General features: G+C 35.3%; 1 protein-coding gene across 1 annotated transcript; it reads left to right on the top strand.

Annotated features, from left to right (window-relative positions):
• Window positions 1-909: 909 nt before the first annotated feature.
• LOC136256153 (protein NLRC3-like) lies at window positions 910-11,873 on the top strand. Its single transcript, XM_066049094.1, has 4 exons — window positions 910-1,220; window positions 5,231-7,970; window positions 11,383-11,567; window positions 11,628-11,873. Exons 1-4 carry the CDS (start codon window positions 1,051-1,053, stop codon window positions 11,746-11,748), a joined length of 3,216 nt encoding a protein of 1,071 aa, XP_065905166.1. The 5' UTR covers window positions 910-1,050; the 3' UTR covers window positions 11,749-11,873.
• The last annotated feature ends 8,100 nt before the right edge of the window (window positions 11,874-19,973 follow it).

Genomic DNA, 19,973 nt, shown 5'->3' with positions numbered 1-19,973 from the left:
ATATAAGTAACTCTTGGGATCAACATAATTTCAGTAGTAAGCTTCTTCTAACTACTACTTAGAAACACTAATCCACTCACCTAGCTAGCCAGTACTTAAATTAGTGAATCTCAGCAAAATTAATCCACTGCTTCATCTCCATGGGAATGCATGAAAACATAATTAAGCAGCCAATCGAAAGCAAATTAATACTTTAGTTGAAGCAGCATGGAACAAATCAGTATTAAATTTTGTTGTTTTGCTGATGAAAGCTACTGCTATGGACAGCTATCATGCCTATTATTAATGTCCATGAGTAGATATTTTATATGATACCAACAGAACCTTGATTGGTACCAACCAACCATAGTAACTCACGGGCTAAATACTAATCTATAAACCATCGATATACAAATAGTGGCATAATTGTGGTTGTTACCATGGTAAAAAGTGTACAAAGATGTGATAATCCTTGAGAGTAATCATGTACAAAATACAGAATTAAAATATGTGGTGTAGATCAAAAGAAATATGAAATGTAAAAGTGTCTTGGAGTTGATATCTTGTTACACCATAAACAGGGGCTGGACAGTGGGAAAGCTACTGATTCAGCATTGCTATCATGCCAATATACAATCTATAGACATGTATCTATCAGGAAATGTATGACAGAATTGGCCACTTTGAATGGTACCGATGTGACCCTATTGGCTCACTGACTATATTTGGAATTGTCCCTCGAAATTTTATTAGCTATAGTTACAGAATTACATCATAGGGCTAGTTCCTTTACACCCCGATGTATGATAGCATCAACCCCAAAAATAGGCCCTTTGGCTGGGCTATAGTCTATAAATACTGCAAGCTCTCGGACATGTTCCTAATGCTGACCTTGATGCTGACCCTGAATTATTTGTTTGTTTGTTTTTTTTCTGGCCAAATTCTGCGAGCTTTTCGTTCTATAGCGCTTGATACGTAGCTAGCTATATATACCTGAATCGTCTGATCCTTGCAGCTTGAGCTACGTAGCTAGCTATACTGAACAGTAGCTAGTAGCTATCTGTAGCTGTAATGAAGGGACTAGAACTGCTGAAGATTACGTTTGCAAAACTCTATGAAGAAATCGATGACGTTGTTTATGACTGTGAACATATTCTCAGAGCTCTTTTTGAGAGTGGCTTGATAACCGAAAAAAGATACCGCAACATCAAAAAGAAACAGGTATCGTTTGAGAAAAACAGGTATGCTTTATCATTATCATTTTTTTATAATACTTACGTAGCTACTGTGCATAACATCAATTTACTGTACATAGTCTAGCTACTAGAAGCTAGCTATAGCATTTTTTTTGAGTGGGTAAAGGGGGTGTGTGTGCTAGACAGCCGGCTAGTTGTGCATTTAATATTGGTGTTTCAAAGGCCGGAATAAAAAATAATACAATCATAATACGGTAGCTACAGACTGTGAGATCATGGAACCATGGAACCCACATATACTAGCGGATGCAACCATGATGACAGTTTGTTATTTAGTCATCTGAAAGTTAATTCCAATAACCGATTGAGGTAGGCAGTTATAATTGATGTATGAGTGTTTTTATAATGCTGCTGGCTTCTGTTGTTACTGAGTGGTTTCTCACTGTTTTATAAACATCTTTCTATCACGGATTCACTTTCTTCCAAAAAAGGGCATGCAAGACTGAATAATAGCTAAGGATTACAATAGAATATCAGCAAGTGTAGCTATATTGACACTTTTCATCTGATAAGTTCATTTAAAGAGTAGAGAAGCTAACCCTAATGGAACTCCATTCTATCACACTGTACCACTCTAAGTTAACCTGGGATATTTACCCAATGATAAAAGAAAAAATGTGGTCTGGCTGAGTGAGTCTATAGCCAGAAGGTTGGATACCTGATCAGAGGATCTGGTCAGGGCATAGTAGCTCAGACTGGTAACACCTACTATACACAGTAAAAAATAAGTAGTGAATACTGTGGAAAATAGTGAATGTCACTGGAAATTCTTAGTGATGGTCACTATAATGTACAGTGACGTTCACCATTTGCCACAGTACTCGGCACTACTTATTTCTTACTGCGTAGAGAAGGATCTTTTGCCCTGGTGTTTTACTAAAATCAGATTATACTACTGTAGCTAAGTGATAATTATAGAAACATATAATGTATTCAGTATGCTGTACCACTCAAGCATAACATCGCACTTAAACTTGCACTGTTTTTTGAGTCACAAGCTACAGTGGATCTCGATTGGCGAGCCAAGTTGTACTTGCAATTTATCATGCCTGTGAGACCTCCACTCATGCGACAGATCAAGGTAGTCTGTGATAGAGTGCTCTTGTGTGTGTAGTTGTAGTCCACTCTCAATAAGAAACCAAGCTATGCAGTGAGTTAATTAATGACTTCTGTAGCGATACTTTGTTTAAATGTGAAATCATCTTTTCCTATGGTTTTAATGTGCTTCAGCCTACGCATGTTAGTTGGCTTAATTCACAGTATTTCTGACTGCCGTGAAGCTTTATCAAGTTCAAGGAGTGCTTTTAAAAGCAGTTCTCCATACCACAAAGCATAATAAATCCAGTGACATATAGGAGGTATAATTGTTTAAATTATATGACATGATTAGGGACCCGCCGATTATGCTGGCATAATAATAAGCATAATAGGTGCTTAAAAGCATTGAGCATAATGCTAGCATAATAGGCAGAACACTTGTGTATTACCATAAATTCTTACTTACCAAATACATATCACACAAAAAGATCGATATACTCTAATAGAACAGTCAGAGAATAATCAGACATCTGACTGTTCTATTAGAGTATATCGATCTTTTCTGTGACATGCATTTTGACAAGCAAGGATTCAGAGTCTGTGCTTCAGAAACTTACTGTTTTCCCATAAAGTACAAATTTACTAGAAAACAATGGGAACTGAGGTATAAATATTGAGCATAAATTTAAGCATAATAGGCAAAATTTTGAGCAGTGCAGCATAGCATAATAGGTAAAATAATGAGCATAATCGGCGGGTCCCTAGACATGATGATCGTGCAATCTGGAAGGAAAAGGCTAGGAGCTTTACAAGAAACAATAGCCAGAGACAAGGGTATACAAAGGAAACATACTGTACAATCACTAAACTGTAATTAGAATTGATCGATATGTTATCACATGTGAAACCATAAAGGTTTTCTTAATTAGTTGGTGAACCTTAGCCAGATAACATTTTAAAACTTCACCATTAAATGGCTGCCTCACCAAAGAGCTCTCATCTTAATTACTTGATTTAATTATTAAAGAGAACTCAGCTCATGAACAAATGACGTCGTAATTGACAGGTCATGAATATATCACTGCATACTATCTTCATTTTCAGTGCCATCCAAAATGATCAACTATAGAGTGATTCCAGAAGCACTGGCTATATTTCCTAAAAAAACTAAGTGAGATCTACAGGTGTAAGTCTCAAGTCAAACCATTAATGGCTAATAGATTTTAATGCTAACTGTACTATTTAACTATATACCTAAAAGACTTTAAACACCGCTAATAATATAGCATGTACTGATGTGCCTTATGAGCTAGGTGGCTGCTTTGATTTAAGTACCAATGCTGAGTATGTACTTTACTACTTTGCACTAAACTCTGAAAGGCATTCTTTTTACACAATTTCAATTATGGCCAGAGAACTACAGAAATGTGATAGATTGGTACTGAGTTAAATTGTTCATTGTTCTATTTTGCACACTGCCGTGGTATAGTAATGAATTAGAGATACAGTATACTGTAAGTTCGCATACAAACCTATGCAGCTAAGTTTGGTCACATGTTACCGAAACAAATTCATTTCACTGAAGGCAACTAATAAATCCTTATGACTCCTTTCTATAAATTTAAAGCCATTTGACTCCCTTATTACCTGACAAGTTCCCTTAAAGTGCTGTGCTTTCTGGTCTGTCATTGTGAATGGATGGTTGAGTAGTGATAAGTTTTACATTGGTACATTGATAATTCCAGTGCTTAAAAAAAACCAGCTGAAATAACAGGAAAGTATGTAAGCGAGAGGAATCGACAAAAAGTTGAAATGTTTGTGTGTTTGTGCTAGTCATTTGATGTCTGCTCAACCTTCACATTGTCCAGACAGTGCTGCTGAGTGTTAAAAAAACAACAACAAAAAAACAAAAACACACACACAACCAGCAGTTCAATTCTTTAGAACGTCATCTTGAAGATTCATGAGTCTGAATATACAGGATGTAACAGCAAAAAAATTTTGCATAGCTACTTAAAACGTACATTTAAAAAATATATTTATTAGTGGTTCTGAATAAAGCAAACTTATAATACCACACGTTACAATATAGTAAATCTACGATTAGACCAATAAACGTCCAGCAAAGTTTTAAACGAATTAGTGTCAGTGGCCATAACAATATCTGAAGGTAGACGATTCCAGTCTTTTATCACTCTAGCTGCAAAACTATACTTCTTCACATTTGTTTTAACATGGGGTTTCAGTAACTTTAATCCATTTGATCTTGTACAAGTGGTGTTGTATTGAAAAACTCTTTTACTGGTATATCCACAAGGCCATGCAGTGTTTTGTGTGTCACATCCTCATCTTTCTTCATAAAACATAAGTAACCTTTATAATAGCTGGTAAACCTTCTTTGGAAGTTGTAGGTAGTTGAGTTCCCTGTGTATAAAGGTAACACTGTGTCACATCCTCATCTTTCTTCATAAAACATAAGTAACCTTTATAATAGCTGGTAAACCTTCTTTGGAAGTTGTAGATAGTTGAGTTCCCTGTGTATAAAGGTAACACTGTGAATTTACATTTTAAACATCAGTATCAGCTCACATTTCGATATTCTGTACTTGTTTGTTTACACTGAATAATAATTTCATTTTTTGTTGTGTCATTATGTATATGTTCAAACTATGAGTACTTGTCATTATTCTTACATTGTTTTCAGTGCCCAGTACAAGCACCCGTGAAGCATGCAAGTAGTTTTCAACATGTGGCATGTTAGATATCACGGACATTTGTGCATTGCCTAATATATGCACATGCGCCCGTGGTAAAGTTCAAAATTCCATATTGTATGTTATTATAGTAATGTGTCTAAAACATTATGTGTATTGTTCTGTATGTTCACTGAATAAACTAACTATATAGCTATATACAGCTTGGTACATTTGTGATTGAAGTTGTACTTATTGCTGCAGGTGTATGGTAGATGCACTACTAAAAAGTGTACATAATGTCAACCAGTTCAAAAGATTACTCCACGTCTTCTATTCACACAAGGAGTTTTATGAAGTGGCTGAGAATATGAAAATGGTCTATTGTATTCTAAAGAATGAGGAATATATTATGAAAACTCTTACTTACAGCAAGCTCTTTACATGTTTAAAGAAAAGGAAGTTTTTCACTGAACGTGAAGAAGAATCACTGTTAAAAAAGTGCAATGAAGTTAGACAGATCATGGAAATATTGAAAGACAAAGATGTACATTCCTTTAGAACTTTCTTATTATGCCTCAGAGAATTGAAACAGGATGATTTAGTTGCTAGGATGGTCAGTGATGAATACCCAAATATTTGGCTTAATAATTTCAAATACTTTCTACAAAAGCGATACACCAATTCCTGTTTTACAGAAACTTCAGACATTGACTTTAAGCTTCCAGTATCAGATGACATCAACATTGCACTAATTGAAATCAGTGAAGAGGACCACAAAGAAGACACTACATTCTTTGATTACTACAGTTTACTTCTTAAACAGCAAGCTGGCTATTCTAGGCAGCTCCTTAACTCATATTCTGACATAGTTGTTGAGAATTGTAGAGTAGTTTTAATACAAGGATACCCTGGAAGTGGTAAAACATTTTTGGCTAAAAGAATATGCACAAAATGGGCAAATGGTAGCTTATTACAAACATTTACTTATGTTATCTTTTTGCAATTGAGAGATGTAGAAGTTGGTGGAGCAAAAACATTCGATGAGCTGGTTGAACTGTATATGGGAAGATCAGCTAAAGTGATTACTGATGAAATTTATGAAGGGAATGGTAAAGGTATTTTAATTATTTTAGAGGGATGGGATGAATTACCAGAAACCAAGCGACATAGCAGCCTATTTACACGTCTTATATTTGGTGACCTTCTTCCTGAAGCTGTAATTGTGATCACAAGTCGTCCTTCTGCTATCAAAAGCCTACCTTTCACAGTTATCAAACGGAGAATTGAAATTCTAGGATTTACGGAGCAACAGGTAAAACAAAGTATAACTCATTATTTTCAAAATCTAGAGGGAAGTAATGGAGTGAAAGCTGTGGAACTTTTTAGATCTGAACTTAAACGTCTTCCGCTGCTGGAATGCTTTGTATTTGTTCCTATAAACTTGAGCATAGCACTTTATATATTCAGAAAAAGTGGTTATAAGCTCCCAGAAACCTTTACAGATATGTACAAAAATTTAGTGCTGATTCAGTTACGACGTTACCAAGCTAAAACTTCATGTGGAATTGCTTCTATAAGAAGTCTTGATGACTTACCAGAAAATATTAGTGGTGAGTTGCTTAGGCTAGGTAAAATGGCTTTTTATGAAATTACACAGAAGGAATTAGTCCTTACATTTGATGAAACAAAAATTAAGCACTATTGCTTTAACTTAAATGGTGAAAACCTGGAAAACTATGATGGGATGGGACTGTTGCAGGTAACCAATCACAGACATTTTGAGTCTGTTAGCAAAACTTATGAGTTCATCCATCGCACTCTTCAGGAGCTATTGGCGGCTTGGTATTTGTCTCAGCAAACTAAGTCATTTCAAATAACCCAGTTGAGAAAACTCTTTGACAAGAAGCAATTTGAAATGATTTGGATATTCTATGCAGGTTTGACAAAATTTGCAGTCGTTTCCTTCAAAGAACTTCTCCCAAACACTTGCATTCAGAAAATCAAAAATTTAATCTGTAAATCATCTATTTATGTCATGTGGGCTTTTTTGAAAAATAAGTTTATTTCACTTAGCAATGTACGTAAACTATTTGAAACATTTTACAGTACAAAACTGTATTCTCATTACATATCCAGGAATATATCAAGAGAATTTCAGGTTACTTTAATTGCAGCAATTATGGAAGCACAAAACCCCCAGCTGTGTAAAGATGTGTCTCACAGCTATCTGTTCCAAGGAGATACTTGCTGGTTTTCCATTCCAGAATCTGTTGCAACTCCTCAGGTTTTATCTGCCTTATCCTACTGTGTAGCACACAGTGGAAAGAAGTGGATGATTCAATGTAAAGGATTAGATTCTGATAGAGCAAATTATTTTCTGAAATATTTACAATTACCTGTGACATGTAATAGCTGTACTCATTTTTCATGTAGCAACAATGGAACTTATTGCAGTGATATTAATTCTGGCAACAGTTTAACTGTTTTTGATTTTGTTGGTAGTCAAAGTCAGATAGATGGCTCACTGAAGCTGATTGAAACACAGAAGTGTCTTCAATGGTTAATACTTTCATATTGCAAACTGGTAGATGATAGCTTTATTGCAATGCTTTCAGATGCTCTAATGCACAATACTTGCTTAAAAGTGCTTAATTTAAATGGTTGTAACATTACTAGTGAAGGTGCAAAATGTATTGCTGGTTTCTTGAAGAAAAACAAAACTTTACAGTGCATTTCGTTGCAAGACAACATGGCAACATTGAGAGAAAAAGATACAGTTATGTTGCTACAAACAATACACAATTACAATTTTACGATACAGTTATTGATCTTAGATAAACTGTTTCACATATCCCACAAAATTCAAAAGCAGTTGAAAATTATCAATAATAGGAGACAATGGGAAGGAGTGAACACTTTAAATATCAGTCTCATCAACTGTTTTGGAATCAATTATCCCAAGTTTTGCAATAGTTTTATTTTAAGACTTGGGAATAAAACGGTAAGTGCGTGTTACCTCATACATGTAGCTATAATAATTAGCACAGTCTTTAGCTCGTTGTTTATTTATTGCAATAATAGTATAAATTGTATTATACTGCATTGTGCTGTATATTGTTGCCAGGGCATATAATTGCTATTTTTTAATTAGCTTGGGGTTTAAATTGCCCAGACATTGCCTGGGAAATATTATTTGGTCCAGGGGCATAAATGGTCTGGCTGGACCAAATACTGTATATTTGCATAAATAGTCCAGCTGGACCAATTGTGACAATAAAAGTGGTCCTACCCATACAAAAATTGTCCAGCTCAGTAATTTTTAAAAAAGCAGCTTAATTATGGACCTATTCATCTCACTTCTTTGAAGTCTACTTCAAATCAATTCACTCTATGAAACTGAGCAACACAATATTTTATGGACACCACATGCCATTTGAATTATCCAGCTGTAAAATTCTCTCAACTCTACTGCAGTGGTATAGTCTTTGTAAAGCTACATATATCCTGTCTGGACAGATCATTATTATCATATAGTGGTGCAATTTAATAGCTGGCTGGCTTGTAGCTCATGCAGCAGAAAGTTATTTTAGCTTCATCAACTATATATATATGTACTGAGCTAGCTAAGAATAATATTATGGGTTCCACCTCAGGCTCCATAAACAAAATGAGTATCAATATCAAACTAAGTGATCGTGAAATTATTGGAGAATGTGAAGAAGGATGTGACTTGATGGAGGAAGTAGGCATCTGACAGAAAAAAAGCATAAAGAAGTATTGCTATACTGCTATGTGCATGCTATAATAATTACTAGATGGACTGGAGAGCATGAGTTGTCGTGTACGTAGCTATAGCTATATTTACATTGTAAAAATGAAGCTGAAGGCAGACCAGTTATGTTCAGCCCAGATTTATGTGCTGACATCGGGGGACCAGTTATGCAAGCACAAACAGTCCAGCAGGCACATTTATGACACCATAAATTTTCCGCCAGGACTGTATATATATGCGTGGACCATTTGCGCATTGACAGAACACAGCTTTCTAATGCCTAACCAGTTAAAAAATATGATAATATGCTTTGATCCATTATATTAAGCAACACAGAGTATTAAATTGTGTGATTCAGGATGAATGTTCAGATTCTTAAAATTGATTAACCACCAATTACATGTAGGCTGTAGCAAACTCTCATTATTATTTGTGACCAAATATTGGAAAATCACCCTTATGGTCTTGCCTGAAACAATTAGGATTTTTGAATGTAACATGGTGCTGTTAATAACAGAAAATACTTCTCAAAATTTTATTGTACTTTAAGGTATTTATGATTTATTGTACCCATAAGTGGGTAGAAATTCAATATTCAATGGTGCTTTTGGGAACTGAATATTTACTGTGTCATCTGTGCCCATATGGGTGATTTTCCAAAATTCGGTCACATTTGTATTAGCCTTATTTCCACTCGTATTCTTCATAATAAACACACTAGCAACCTGAAATACGGTATGTTTGACACCTTGTTTGCCCACTAACACAGTGACATGCTCTACTGTGCCAACTGTAGCAATGGTTGTGGTGATCATATAGTAAGTAATAACTAAGTATCATATCTGTAGTCACAGCACCGTAAATGATGTGTAATTCAGTACAATACGACCATGTTCTTCTGTGAATCAGTGAGTGAGAGAGGGATTCAAATCAGACACATGTACACGTAGAAACCACAATCAAATCTGACAAGTTAATCTGACAAGTCATTATGCATGCAAATAATATTACACTATGTATAGCTATTGTGCTATTGTACGGGTTGATTGTTCCAGTGTCACAACATTGACATCCAGAACACGCCATTTGAAGTGTGCTTTATTTGAAATGTACAGATATTAATTTATCATATAGTACGATAGTAGGCTGTATAGTAGGAATTGATAAGATATCATATGGCTTCGTGACATTTTGCACTTTAAAAAAACAGCCTTGCAATACGTTTTACCCAAAAAACCACTTGGAATGCATTAGTACTGCTGTAATGATGCTGTACCTTGGTTAAATGAAACAGAAAGTCAAATTTTTTGATATACAGTGAGTTTTAAAAGTTTCAGAATTCATCTGAATTTCATCTGCCTGCCTGCTGTAAGACCTGGTGCTTAATATTTGTGGTGTGCGTCACTGCCCAAACACGTGATTTTAATGAAGGTGTGAATATGTGTGCGTAAGACTAGAGTAAATGGGTGATAGTAGCCAAGGAGTCCTCTCTAGCATGTATTAATGCTGGATAGTCATTTCATAGTCTTACCAGCTTAGCTTTTTTTGCGAAGTAGCTAATAATGTGCATGCCTTTGAGGGGTAGATCAGTATTTTAAAAGAGGGATTCCATTCTTAATGGTCTACTCTCCAGCAATGCTTTGTTGTAAATCCTTAACATTTAAGCCTTCAGAAATGCAGCTGAAGTCTTTAACAGTTGCTGTAATCGTTTTAAAAGACAAAACGATAATTATTTAATAGGAGCTTATTGTATACGACGGTAAAAAAATAGCAGCTTCAAGTGACATTTGTATTATGTGGAAAACTAAGAGTATAATATAGCTAGTTAGACATAAAAAGTAAACAAAGTAGCTATTAAAAATAAAAATTTTAAAAGGAAGTAGGGATTAGCATAGCTACGACAGTCAAAGTAAGGGAACAATAAAGGGTAAGGAAACAAGCTCAAAAATGTTACAGCTGAAATGAGAATGATCCATGCAACAAAAAGTAACAAGTCGAACAAGATTAGATGGCTACTTGCTAAAATGATACACATTTTAATCCCTACTGTTGGCTATTCTGACATAGCAAGATATTCGTCGAAAATAGGTATTATAATGTGTCATTTTAGCAAGTAGCGCCATCTAATCTTTTTCAACTTGTTTCCTTACTTTTTGTTGCATGGATCATTCTCATTTCAGCTGTAACATTTTTGAGCTTGTTTCCTTAATTTTTCTTGTTTCCTTACTTTGTGTATGCCAATCCCTACTTCCTTTTAAAACATTTGATTTTTAATAGCTAGCCACAGCAAGTTTTATGTAAAATTACTTTGATTTATGTAACTAATGAATAGCAAGTCGATTTTTGTATAATAAAAACCAGGTTGCTAAAGTTGGATCAATTTTACAGCAAATATTGCTGTGTGTAACATTGGGTCAACTGATGAAAATCAGGTCATTTTTGTGCCACGTCATAGAAATTGAGTTGATTTTGTACATAAGAGGTACAAAATTGGGTCTATCATTTTATCTGAAACATGTAGCTGCATAAAAGATGTATCATAATACAAGTAGGGAAACTTCAGCAGTTTTATCTTGTAGTCAAACTAGTTGGTTACTGTACAGTGATGATACTATTTAATAATTATGTTTCTTTCTATTAGTCACCATCGCGGATCATCACCAAGGACACACTATCATCAAGGCCAGTAGCTGTTAACCTTGGTGAATACCCTGTGAAGATTGTATGCCCAAAATGTGATGAAGAAATGGAAACTGAAACTAATACCAAAATTGGTTTGTTCACATTGATGACAATGTTAGGGCTGTTGTTTTCATGTTTTTGGATGTAAGTACTGCAAATTCTACTACACAGTAGCTATATGTATAAATTTCATCCTATGTACAGGTTTGCACTTCTTCCGCTTTTTTTGGACCCATGTAAAGATGTGTATCATTCTTGCTCACATTGTAAAGCTGACCTTGGCGTTTATCGGCAGTATAAAGAAGTCCAGGAAATTACCAATTGATTTATATGCATGAATTTAGTAGCCATTTGTATAATGTGTTCATTTGTTGTAACCATTATTTTATGTGTATATGCATTAGCAAATCATGTGATAACAAAATAAATTATAAGAGTCTACTAGCATTACTATCAGGTGCATGGCGCTATTACACACAACTATATCATACAGGACTGGGTGTATGTAAATGTATTACAGGGGCATTAATATGACTGGATTTGCAAAAGGGTTGGTTTTTCCATACTCATCAAATGTATAAACTGATCATTCATAACACCAACTCAAAGCTATTGACTTGAAATATACAGATGGATGTAGATGTGAATAACAACTTACATACCAATAGATGGAGAAATTTTCTGGTTTGCAGGTTTCTTCAAGTTGATGCATAAATATTTCACAGAATTGACTCTAATTCAAGGTACTGACTAGCAATTATATCAACGATGTTTGAATAATTAAAGTGTTTTGGTTTTAAGTATTTTATTAGTAAAATGTTTTTCAGTCCCAAGTCCCATATTATAGGTATTAAGATAGCAATGAGATGCAGTTAAAATGTGTGTATAGCTATAGTGTGCCATGTGTTGGTTATTTGCTTTCTTTCTGACATTTACATTGTACATTTTGAAACTAAATAAAATTCTTGGTGTAATAGATGCTTTAGATGATTATTCAAATTGATTAAGTAATTAATTTTGCTTTTGGGTGCTTGTAATCTAGATTGATGATGTGTTCAATTATATGATGCACTAGATTTAGGGCTCCAAAAATTGATCACGGCCACTGACTTTGAGAGTTCGCTAAAGATTTGTCATCAATGGAAGGGCAGATTAAATTTGCTTTAAAGCACTAACTAAAACTATCCTAGCTAATTGTGAGTATGCATATAGCTAGTGCACCAAGGCATAAACCTCCAAATTCCAGTTTAAGTAAAAATTACTGTACATATCTGGATCTACATACATGTATGCTATACAGTAGGTTGCAAAATAAAGTTTACGTTTCGTAATTGTAATTACGGTGTGATTACTAAGTAATTACCATGTTTGTACTGTAATTACATTTTGACCGTAATCTGTAATTATGCAAAAAGTAGGTTTTCACCAGCCATATATACAATATACTCATAGTTACCAATAGAGCATAATTCGTAATTACGCTTTGTAATTACGCTACTACAGCGTAATTAAAATTATGAAACGTTAACTTTTTTCTGCAGTCTACTGTAGCTAGGATTTGTAAATTTTTCTTATGTAGTATTCACTGCAGTCATTAATTAAATTTGGAAAAAAAACCCTTTTAAAATTTGTAAATATAGCTGTTTCAGTGGTGTACACTAAATAGAAAATTTGAATATAAAATAGGCTGTTGTTATTGTTCCAGCAGTCATGTGAATAAAAATAAAGCTTAGACAAAAAGGGTCCTCAAATGAAAAAAACAAAACAAACAACAACACAAAATCCTTGATCGGGAATCGAACCCGGGATCTCCAGTGTATTAGCCCAGAGTCTTAGCCATTGTGCTATGTGGCTCCCTTAGTTTCTACCTTATATGTCTCCAAGTGGAGTAATTTCTAGTATATTGAAGACAAAGGTGAAGAAGAAACAAAGTTGAACCCTACCCTAACCCTAATTCTAATACTACTTTCTACGTCCCCTCGGGGCAATCTATTATATAGATGCGTCCCTATAAAGTTGAATGCTCGGGGCATAGCATACAACTAGTGTGCTTGATAGTGAGAGAAATCTATATAGTGGACTGCTGGAACAATAGCCCTGATAAAATATTTCCGGCTGCCGGAGCAATAGCAACTTCATTTAATATTGGTGTTTCAAGGTGATTTGCTCTACTTGAAAGGCCAGAATAAAAATAATGTAGTCATTATACAGTACAGACTGTGGGATCATGGAACCATGGAACCCATAAAATTAATATTCAGTAGATTAAAAACTAGTGGCGCATATATAATATCTGCCATTGAATGTGGTTGAAGCACTCCGTGTATTGATGCAACCATAATTGCAGTTTGTTATTTAGTCATCTAAAAGTTAATTTCAATAACCTTGAGGTACAGCATGTAGTTATAATTAATGTACGTTTGAGTGTTTATATAATGCTGCTGGCTTCTGTTGTTATTAGTTATAAACATCTTTCTATTACGGATATACTTTCTTCCAAAAATGGGCATGCAAGACTGAATAATAGGATTACAATAGAATATCAGCAAGTGTATATGGACACTATTCATCTGATAAGTGAGTACAGAAACTAATGGAATTCCATTCTATAACATATCACACTGTACCACCTGGGATATACTCCTGTAACCCAATGACAAAAAATGTGGTCTGGCTGTGTGAGTTTATAGATGGAAGGTTGGATGCCTGATCAGAGGAATCAGGCGAGGGTATAGTAGCCCAGACTGGTAACACCTGCTATAGAGAAGGATCTTTTACTCTAGTGTTTTATACTGAAATCTAGCTAAGTGATCATTATGAATCCACTCAAACACAACATTACACTTATACTTGCACTGTTTTCTTGAGTCATAAGTTACAGTGGATCGGTTGGCAAGCCAAGTAGTACTTGCAATTCATTAACTGTGGGTACATAGATTGTGCCTGTAAGACCTCCATTGATCAAGGTACTGAAGGTAGACCGTGATAGAGTGTGCTTTTGTGTGTGTATAGTTATAGTCCATTCTCAATAAGCAACCTAGCTATGCAATAATTAAGTTGATGATTTCTGTGGGGGTACTTTGTTTTACTGTAAATGTGAAATCAACTTTTCCAGTGGCTTCAATGTGCTTCAGCCTACACATGTTACTTGGAATAATTCACAGTATTTCTTCTGACTGCTGTCAGGGGCAGATCTAGGATTTCAGAAGGGAGGTGCTAACAAGGGTATTTATAGTAGGTGCGACAGCGTGAATAAGAAAACTGACAACTGGTTGATATGACTATACTATGCAGAGCATGCTCAATCTAGGGGAGTGTGGGGGACAGGAAAATTTTGCAAATTTAGCCTACTGAGATTAAATTTGGTAACAATTTTGACTGAAAAGTAATGTCACTTTACTCACCTAAACATAATAATGATGAAGTGAAACCACTATTCCCCAGGGTTAGTTGTAATACTAGCTGTCATATAAAGGCCACAGGCAGTTGATAAAAATCTATTACTTACATCTTAAAGAACAGGAAGGGGAAACAGATGGGTATCAGCTATGCATAATCGATAGTAAATAAATTCTCCATTTGTATTAATGAAGTACATATTATTATTTATAGTGTGTTTTACAGTCTCATGGCTCAAATCATAATGTCCAAACAGTAACAATGAAGAAAGAGCTTGCATGATAAGAAAGAGCAAGTATAGACTCGTGTGCAGAATTCTCCAGCTAGAGGGGTCTGGGGGTATGCTCCCACAGAAAAATTTTGAAATATGGCTATCACAAGATTGAATCTGGAAGCTATTTTAACTAAAATATTGTACTGAAAGATTGTGGTTAGCTATACAAGATGGATGAGTTAAGTTGGAAGAAATTTTAGCTGAAAATCAGAACTACACTTTTATGTTACTGGATTTTAAGGCAATGTACAGTGTAATAGTGGATTTTTAAAGAGAATAAAGAAGTGTTATAAGTTTACAGTGCAATTACAGAAACAAGGCCATGTGATTTGGGATTAATTGCACTCCTACTATTGAGACTAATGTATGGCAAACCAGATTAACAGTGTAATAGTGGATTGTTAAAGAGAATAAAGAAGTGTTATAAGGTCAAATGATGGACCTGTATAAGAGAATTTTTAAATACACTGGATGTTGAGGTCATGTATTTAGTCACATGTAGAGATTTAAAATGCAGCTAGCTATACATTATACATCCTTCCAAATACTAATCAATTTAAAGTTAATAATTTACATATTTTTTATGTGCTGAATCATGCATTTAAAACATTAATTATTCTTTCTGAAAATTAAACAGTTTAATATGTATAGTGGGTATACTTTTAGTTGTATAGCTACAAACTTGATGATCACATTGAAAATTCAAATACTTCCTCTTGCAAGTAAAACAGTGTATCAGAATTTCTTAGCATTTATAATGTTAGCAAAGATGATATGCAACATCTGAGAGCTGTTTGTTTTTCTTTATATATATTTGTATCATACAACCTCTGGAGTTTGCACTCCCAAACCTTTTGAAGTTCAACTTTAGCTCAAATGATACTGCAGCATTTATGCTGTCAGTGTTCCCAGGAGCTAAAAAAGGAGATCAGTTATGGCCACAAACGATAATTGTGTAATTTGGACTCTAGTTGTCACAATATGTGGTGATGGGGCCATACCCTGTAGCTGTGAAAGTCATAGCAACCTGCACCACAGCACAGTGGCTATAATATAAAGTTGAAATTATTTATGTGAGATAGCAGCTAGTGCACAGGTCAAGAAGAGGTGGAAATTCAGCTTATACACTGGTAATTTCTTGAAAAAACTACTACAGTTTTAATGGTGGATGTTCTATTAAAGTAGTTGACTGTTCTATTAGAGTATTTCGATTTTTAGCATCTTTTTAGTTACGTCTTACTCCATAAGTATAATTTTGAACCCCTCTTAGTAATTCTTAGAAAAGATTAGCCATTCCCTTGCCCTTCCCATCTTTTCAGTGCCAATGCATGCATATTAGATGCAATTGCATCTGTACTGCAGCTGCTATAGAAGCTTCTTGCTTACACATAGTAAAATTTGGAGGGGGTTCTTCAGCACCCCAAGCACCCCTTAAATCCGCCCTTGGCTGTGAAGCTTTATCAACTTCAGGGAGTGTTTTTAAAAACAGTCATTCATACCATGAAGTATAATAAATCCAGTGACATAGGAAGTATAATCGTTCACATTATTTGACAACATGATTATGTAATCTAGAAAACAGGGAGGAAAAAGGCTAGGCCAATTAGGAACTTTACCAGAAACAATAGCCAGAGACAAGAGTACAAAGGAAACGTGCAATCATTAAACTGTTATTAGACTTGATCAATGTTATTACATGTGAAACCATACAGGTTTACTTAATTAGTTGGTGAAGCAATATAGCACTTACGTATTATTAGCTACAAGGCCGGGTATCATTTTAAAACTTCACCATTAAGTGCCTGTCTCACTTAATGGTGAAGTGAGACATGGATTGGAAACGCAATACATTTTACGGTTCGGGCTCGATACGGTCACGTGATACGTAAAAGAATTGCATGGATACGGTTTATAAGCCCAACCCACCATGTCATTATAGTTTATTACGTTATAATGTCATCGCTCGCGTGTGCAAGGAATGTAGCTAACGAAAGGTAGGTGTTTAAGGTTAGTCTGGTTCGTTCGTAGTATGTTTAATTGTATTTCAATGTGAAATTTGTGGCCAAAAACCACTGTGGGGGTTTTCGTGCTCACCGCTTCAATACTGTACGATGTTAGAGCCTACTATAAATTGTGTGTTAGCCCTATGCACGCATAAATATGCTTTGTTTTAAACATTGCTGGGAAATTATAATGTTATATTGTAATATAATTAGGCATTTTGTGGGGGTTTTCTAGGAGACAAGAAGCGACTTACTGATTCGTTCGGCTAAGCAATGGAAGGACGATATCTCCAGGAGTGCAAAAATAATTAAAGACCATGGGAGGGAGAAAATTTAAAACTACTAAATAGCCAAAAATACGCAGAGGTAAAGTGCCTGAAGGTAGTGGAGACCATAGCAGAAGTCCCGCTCGCGGCGGCCGCCCACCTAAACGCAAGAGGGCCTACAGTCAGCAAGTGCATGAGGACCTAACTGAAGTCATGGAAAATTCCATACAGTGCAATGAGTCCTTAGATGAATTGATGCAGTCAGTCACCTTGCCACCGCACTAGACAATATCCACCACCACTGAAAAAAATGATACTGCAGTAATCACAGTAAACATTGGAAAGGTAGTCTCTATACCTTCTGATTTCACACTGCCCACAACATCTACTCAACCATTAGTAGTTACACATTGTATAAGTTAGAAATGATTTTTCATGGACAGCATTTGAGCATGGCCATTGCGTGAGTGACTCTGTATCACCTATACTCTCCTCCATTCCAAAACAACTAAACCGTGACTCATTGATCTCTCTCATTGTAAAGTTGGATAACTGCAATGTTTGTCCAGGTCACACAGACAACTACTTTGTAGATATGCTAATTTCTAGAGGAGGTAAAATTACATCACGTCATGGTGATGATATTGTAGCAAGTTTGGACACATTTGCTCCTGTGGAATTAAATGGTGAATGGTACAGTCAAACAGTCCGCAGTAATTCCTGTAGAATAATAACCAACAGTACCAAATGTGACAACTGTGTGTTGTACAGAGACAGTCTTCGCAATTCTTACCATAATTGGAATTCAAAAAAAATGTACTCAGTCTCAATCTACTGTGACAAATGAGAGGATTTCCACTAGTAGCACCACCAATTTTTGTTTACTTACGCCACCAGAACAATTACAATGTTATAAAAATCTTAAAATGCGGTCAACAGCAGCTGAGAGAAAGCTGAAGACAGTTATGAAGCAGCTGACAAATAAGGAAGGCATAACTTTAGAGAAAGATTTACAAAGTGACATAAGTAGCATAATGAAAGAAGTCAGTAATGAAATCAAAAATGAAAATTCAGAAGGTACATTTCGAAGAATCTTTTGGTAACAACAACTAGAAGCAGTAAAGCAAACAGACAAACGCCAACTTCGTTGGCATCCAGCAGTTATCAAATGGTGCTTGCATGTCAAATATCGCTCATCCAGTGCTTATCATGCCATTAGAAGTACAGGAGTACTTACATTACCTTCAGAAAGGACACTAAGAGACTATACTCACTACACAAAAGAGAGGTGCGGTTTTCAGAAATATATTAACTTAGAACTAGTAAAAGAGGCCAATGTTAAAGAAGAAAAAGATCAGTATGTGGTATTATTAGCATATGAAATGAAGATTAAAGAAGAAAATAAAAATTCTTGTGAGCTTATTGGATTTGTCAACTTGGGTGATATTAACAATATCCTAGATACAATAGAATCGAGATGTAATGGAGCAGTGACTGAAGCCCAGATTACACCCAATGATGTTGCCACACACATGTTGATGTTTATGGTAAGAGGAATTTGTACAACCTTGCAGTTTCCATTTGTTTGCGTACCAACAAGAGACACCACAGGTGAAGAACTATCTCCAATCATGTGGGAAGCAGTGAAAAACATAGAAGAATGTGGTTTGAAAGTTATTGCAATAACAGCAGATGGAGCATCCCCCAATAGAAAGTTTTTTCAGATGCATAAGAAAGTTGGGCAAACACCAGGAGAGGTAGTGTACAAAACCCCCAATCCTTACAGCAGTGACAAGCGGGATATTTAATTTATGCCCGATGTGCCTCACTTAATTAAGACGACTTGCAACTGTTGGTCCAACTCATTTGCACACAGTAACAGTCGTGCTCTGTGGGTAAGTATAAGTTCATTTTTACTATAAATGTTTAGATGGCATAATGACTGCACATATTATACTGCACATACTCATACACATTGCATTAATAAGTTTTCATTCAGTTATATACCCAATTCACGTTGAGCTAAACATGTTGCTAAGTTATAGATTGTCGGAACACTGAGCATGAGTGATCTTGAATGTGTGTTAATATAACTTTGCATTCAAATAACTATGTTACGTAGCTAACTTCATTACACAGAATAATGGATACCACATAAGTTGGACTCACCTAATTGATCTACAGAAGAAGTGTCAGTTCTTATCTGGGATGACTTTCACTCCAAACATCAAGCTAGAACATTTGCATCTGAATTCTTATTCCAGAATGCGTGTCAAGTTGGCAGCTCAAGTAAGAATAGTTTGTTTGTGAAAAATTAGTATAAAAATTATCGTCCATGCATGTGTATAGGTACTAAGTTCATCAGTGGCCAGTGCATTTGAACATTTCAAGCAAGAGGAGACAAAAGAGACCGCCACTTTTATTCGAAAGTTTGACAGGTTTTTGGATTGTTTTAATGTGAGATGTACATCAGAAGGTTTCAAGACACTTAAGCCAGACTTGAACTCGTACTCAAAACCAGACGACCCACGACTTAAGGTAACATCAATTGAATGTACATAATATGCATGTCTGTATATATTTGTGTGCATGTGCATGCCTGTACAAA

This window comes from Dysidea avara, chromosome 5, assembly GCF_963678975.1.
Source record: "Dysidea avara chromosome 5, odDysAvar1.4, whole genome shotgun sequence".
Classification (NCBI taxonomy): domain Eukaryota; kingdom Metazoa; phylum Porifera; class Demospongiae; order Dictyoceratida; family Dysideidae; genus Dysidea; species Dysidea avara.
The sequence above is the reverse complement of the archived record's forward strand: the minus strand, read 5'-3'. Positions and strand labels throughout refer to the sequence as shown.

Bases quoted from the DNA above. Each gene is read 5' to 3' on its own strand.
- LOC136256153 (XM_066049094.1), top strand. From the start codon at position 1,051: ATGAAGGGACTAGAACTGCTGAAGATTACGTTTGCAAAACTCTATGAA. The intron at 1,221-5,230 runs GTATGCTTTATC...TTATTGCTGCAG, and splicing joins GTATCGTTTGAGAAAAACAG to GTGTATGGTAGATGCACTAC. The intron at 7,971-11,382 runs GTAAGTGCGTGT...TCTTTCTATTAG, and splicing joins TAAGACTTGGGAATAAAACG to TCACCATCGCGGATCATCAC.